The following is a 5,051-nucleotide window of genomic DNA, read 5'->3' as shown; positions in this document are numbered from 1 at the left end:
ACGGGCTGCGAGGGGTCAAACCTCTGGGCCTGCATTAAAGGGGCAACAAAGGCCACCACCCGAACGCCCGTGGTTTCGGAGAGCCAATGTGATTTTCGCGTTCTCAGCATCAGCTGCTCAGGCAGGAGCCGAGTTTCTTTCCCCCCATCACTCACTGCGCCATAGATGCACTCTGCTGCAGGGCTGAGTTCAGCACGGCAGCAGCTCTCGATTAGGTACTGATAAAGCTCCAAAACCCCAATTTCCACTTACAGAAAAGTCGATCCAAACCAACGTTACCAGCAGCGTGGAGACTGCCATTGCTCCTGCCCTTTCCAAAGCAGCCAGCTCTGAACCCCCGGTCCCAACTCTGGCACTAACCTATGACATGACACAGCAATGGAGTGCTGCTGGGTTTTTTTTGAACCTCCAAAATGCCATTCTTTACTGTCAGATACTAAGATAGTTGAAAAAAACCTAATTTAAGGGGATTACAGATTCATGGCCAGAAACAGGTTACTACAAATGCCTGCTAAAATACGATACACGGTACCCAGGACGAGCGTGTTCATTTACAGCCGGGGACACGTCTGAGTAAGCACCAAAGGTCAGTTGGAGAGACAGAAGTCCCATGGACACTAGATGCACATTTCAGGACTGCACTACCCTTAACACTGGCCATAACATTCCTTTATGGGGAAGAAGTGTTCAGTTTTCTTGAAGAAAAAAAGGGTATAAAGAGCTTTTTAATTTAGTGGAAAATTTTTTTACACAGCCAACATCAAAACATGAGAATCAATATTTGAACGCTGACCAGCCACGCCGTATCAAGGCTTTCTAAAGGAGAACACACAACAGGAGGTTTAGTTTTAACAGTTCTTTAATGGTGTCAGACAGGAAACCATCTATTCTTGCATCTTCTCAATTGTCTCTTCCTTGTATTTGCCCTTCTCCTTGCCAACCTGGCGAGATTTGGCTTTACGCTCCAAGATCTTCTTGCGATCTTTGTCCAGTTTTAGCCTAGTGATCACCACCTAGAGAAAGGACAGAGAATTTAGCTGCTCTTCAGTGTTCACGTACAGCAACCCGACAGACTCGTGCTAACGCAGCACAGCCCAGATCACCACCGCGGACAGACTGCACCCAATCACCCAAGTTTTATTTCCCCAGCCTAATTTGGTTTGAGCAGAGCAGAGGTACTGAACTGCCTTCTGTATTTCAGAACACTGAGCCGTATTGATTTTCCTGGGTACATTCAGGGATCAGACCATACGGACAGTTGTTTCAATGTGCAGCCACAACATTTGGACAAACTGAAGAGCAGACAAATTTCTATCCACCCACATAACAAAATAATTACTTTGAGGTAAATCTAATGTCCATTATGCTGCTCAAACAGGATGGATACTACACCCACCTAAGACACAGCATACAGCTGAGTCTTCTTCCCACCACCACAGAGGAAGTGGCCGGGCAGCTCCCAAGTTATTACCAACATGGACACACAAGGGTAGCTCGCACAGACCACTGCTACCAGAGTTTTAATGGTATTCCCTAACAAAGCAGCAGCAAACCGAAGCTCTGATTTCCAGCCCATAAGCAGCCTTCACTGCTCTTCATGTCCCCAAAGAAATAAATGCTTTGGTATTACTGAAAGGAACACTTATAAAATACAACTAACAATCAAAACCTAGAAAACACATACAGGCTGCAGCAGGGCTGCGCACTCCTGCTCAGTTCCACTGTGTATTCAGGTCTCTCTTAATTGTAATTAATATCTAGGAGAAACAGTTCATCCATCCCACTGTGAGCCTGCAATGAGCAAAACCTTCTTTTCTGTTTTTGCTTCAATAACCAGAACCATTATGCGAAGCTTTTTCAAGGTCCAATTCCCAGTTAAGGAAAACTTTCCCAGAAATAAAGGACCAGCACAAACCTCAATTTCATCCTCTGCTATTTACCACACAAGTACCATGGGCATCAGTTCCACTGCAATGTCACCTTGTCCCTCAAACATTTTTACTGCACACGAGCCATTATGTTGTTTTGGAGTAATTCTGCTCTCCCTCTGCTGCACACACCAATCAGGAAACCTGTGACAACTGGATTTCTTCCACCAACACTTCAGTATGCGTGCCCACGTGGCAAGGCTGCAGCAGACCGATCTCATCTGCCTCAAACCAGGTTTTGGCTGGTTGTTCTGTTTAGTCTGCAATGTTTTCCTACTGTGATTTAAACAGGCTTGGCCTGGTTTTCACGAACTCTGAACACTGTAAATCACTTCAGGTTGAAGTCAGATTCAGCCAAACTTCCTTTACAAGAACAAATCACGATTCTGAGCATCTATCGGAACATGCCTATCACCTCCTTCATCAGTGCAAATGCCACACATCAGAGAAGAAGGTTCTGAACAACCTATTTTGTGCTGTAAAGCCACCAAGTTCTTCAAGTTCACCAAGGTCTCCCTGGTGAGACCCCACCTGGAGTGCTGCGTCCAGCTGTGGAGCCCTCAATATCAGAAGGACATTGACCACTTGGAGCGAGTCCAGAGGAGGCCACGAAGATGATCAGAGGGCTGGAGCACCTCTCCTATGACGAAAGGCTGCGAGAATTGGGCTTGTTCAGCCTGGAGAAGAGGAGGCTCCGAGGAGACCTCATTGCAGCTTTCCAGTATCTGAAGGGGGCCTACAAGGGTGCTGGGAGAGGACTTTTTACAAGAACCTGTAGTGATAGGACAAGAGGTAATGGGTACAAATTGAAATCAGGGAGGTTTAGATTAGATATCAGGAAGAAATTCTTCACAGAGAGGGTGGGGAGGCACTGGAACAGGTTGCCCAGAGATGTTGTGGCTGCCCCATCCCTGGATGTCTTCAAGGCCAGGCTGGATGTGGCTTTAAGCAACCTGGTCTAGTGCAAGGTGTCCCTGCCCACGGCAGGGGGGGTGGAACTAGATGATCTTTAAGGTCCCTTCCAACGCAAACCATTCTATGATTCTATGATGCTAAGAAAGTGTTTTAGCAAGACTCCAAAGTCTCTAGCAGCTTCCTTACCAAGTAAGCCCTAGAGACATCAGTGAGTTCTTGGTTTCAACTGTCCCGACACCACAGCACCTCCTTGTTTATTACCCCGCAGTGGTGCAGTAGCATTATTTCATGCACCATCACAAGGTTCTGCTCGTGCCAGCAGCACTGGCTTCATCTGCCAACCACAAGGTCTCCGCACGCGTCTCAGGTCCCACCTCCACCCGCCATACCTTGCTGGGATGGATCCCCACGTGGACAGTTGTGCCGTTGGCCTTCTCGCGCTGAACACGTTCAATGTAGATGACATACTTCTTTCTGTACACCTGGACCACCTTGCCGATCTGCTGTCCTTTGTAATGCCCCCGGACAACCTAAACGCCAACACAAGCACCACGCCGATTGATACATCAAAACTGCCCTTAAAAACCTGCCACATCTTTAGAAACTCTTAATTGCCCCAGCAGAAACCCAGAACTGCCCAGGTTGAAATCGCAACTCTGCTCTTTGTATACATGTGCTATAAAGACATCAATTACTGGACAATTTCAGCAATTATTAAAATGGGAAATAGAATGGATCAGAGCCACACTTTTCCCTCATTTGCCCTGCACTAAACCCTAATGAAAGACCCCTGTGTTTTTTATCAGCCAGAAGGATATTGGTCAACAGTTTTTTTCACCTATCATTGCATTTTACAGGTAGAAAGCCACTTAACTTGGATTCATTTCTGAACTGATCTTTCAAATATCACACATAGTCAACAGCATGTAAAAAAACCCCCACCAATCCTTTCTTCTGTGGTTTGTTGTTAAAAGCCTTTCATCCAGCAAGATGATCAATGCGTGCAACTAAAGCGCAGCAAAGCTGCCAGCACGCTCATGTTCCTTCTATTTTCCTTCTCAGTGATGTGATCTCAAGAAACACTCAACAGAAGCCTACGACTACATGAACTTGCAGTTAAATTTCTGCAAGACTCATGGCAAAGCTGCAGCATCAATCTGAACTGAGCCATTCCCTTTTGCACAAGCCACACACGACAACCAACACACAGGCAGAGGCCGGGTGTGATGGAACAGTTTCAAAAGCAGACAGCGCAGCTACCTGGACTTCATCATCCTTTCGAATGGGCATAGAGCGGACGTTGTATTTCTGCCGCAACTCCTTGGAGAGCGGGGAGGACATGATTTTTCTTCGAATGTGAGAAGGTGCATTGAAGTGTCGTTTGCGGTTCTTGCTTCGGTCTGAGGTCACAAATGGATTGAACTTCATTCTGGCTGCATAAAAAAACCCAACAGTTTGAGATACTTGTAACTCATACGCACTGCTCTTTATCATCTACCCCCACAATGAATGCTTTTTTTATGTCCTAGCCATCTTAACTATTTTTAATCCCACCCCCAGCTCATATACCCTTACAAACTGGACTTCAAGCCAGGTTTACGCCTCTTCCCCGACTGACAATGACCCTGTGATTGTGTAGCATGCCTGTAGGCATGCTACACACATGCACACCGGCCCATTCTTTTTAAGCCAAAGGTCGCTACTGCCAGAAATTAGGATTCCTGAGTCGTTAGTCTTAATTTTGCACTGCAGTATACACTGTCTTCATTTTGTAAAGTGAAAGCATATTTTGGACTCCCAGAATCTAATACTGTGTGGGCATCTCCAATACAACCCAACGTGATGCTGGCACACCTAACAGATTTGTAAACCCAAGACACCTTTGGCCTTCCCTTGATCTTAACAACTGCACCACAAGGTTGTTTGTCATGGCACAATTCATCCTGACAAAGGCAGGTTCGTTAAATGAGGCTTTCGCTCAACTCCTGAACTTTAAAGTAGCACACACTGCCCCTCCTGTGCAGGCTAGCCCGGGCTGTACGGCAAGCCGGGGCATGATGACGACCAGCGCTGCCCCAAGTGTAATACCCGAATAATCCATTACCAAACAACAGACCACGGGACCGAGAGCTCCGTGAACTCCCAATGGCACACCCGAGCACAGCTCCGGGACACCCCCGCAGCCAGGCTCGCGGGGCGGGCTCCCAC

The 5,051-nt window shown here is 46.9% G+C and overlaps 1 protein-coding gene across 1 annotated transcript; it reads right to left on the bottom strand.

The window, feature by feature from the left end:
* Positions 1–841: 841 nt before the first annotated feature.
* On the bottom strand, positions 842–4,283 carry LOC104504113 (60S ribosomal protein L26). Its single transcript, XM_010160926.1, has 3 exons — positions 4,104–4,283; positions 3,233–3,373; positions 842–1,013 (listed from the first exon to the last, which is right to left on the bottom strand). The coding sequence occupies exons 1-3, from the start codon at positions 4,269–4,271 to the stop codon at positions 885–887; spliced, it is 438 nt and encodes a 145-aa protein (XP_010159228.1). The 5' UTR covers positions 4,272–4,283; the 3' UTR covers positions 842–884.
* Positions 4,284–5,051: the final 768 nt, after the last annotated feature.

Source organism: Eurypyga helias, unplaced genomic scaffold (assembly GCF_000690775.1).
Source record: "Eurypyga helias isolate BGI_N326 unplaced genomic scaffold, ASM69077v1 scaffold45711, whole genome shotgun sequence".
NCBI lineage: Eukaryota > Metazoa > Chordata > Aves > Eurypygiformes > Eurypygidae > Eurypyga > Eurypyga helias.
Note: the sequence above shows the minus strand (reverse complement) of the source record. Positions and strands in the feature narration are given on the sequence as shown.

What these genes read in the sequence shown, in the direction of transcription:
- LOC104504113 (XM_010160926.1), bottom strand. Translation starts at nt 4,271, where the DNA reads ATGAAGTTCAATCCATTTGTGACCTCAGACCGAAGCAAGAACCGCAAA. An exon ending in GAAAGGATGATGAAGTCCAG is followed by an intron (nt 3,374 to 4,103) that starts GTAGCTGCGCTG and finishes GTTGGCGTTTAG; the next exon opens with GTTGTCCGGGGGCATTACAA. An exon ending in TGGGGATCCATCCCAGCAAG is followed by an intron (nt 1,014 to 3,232) that starts GTATGGCGGGTG and finishes TCCTTTCTCTAG; the next exon opens with GTGGTGATCACTAGGCTAAA.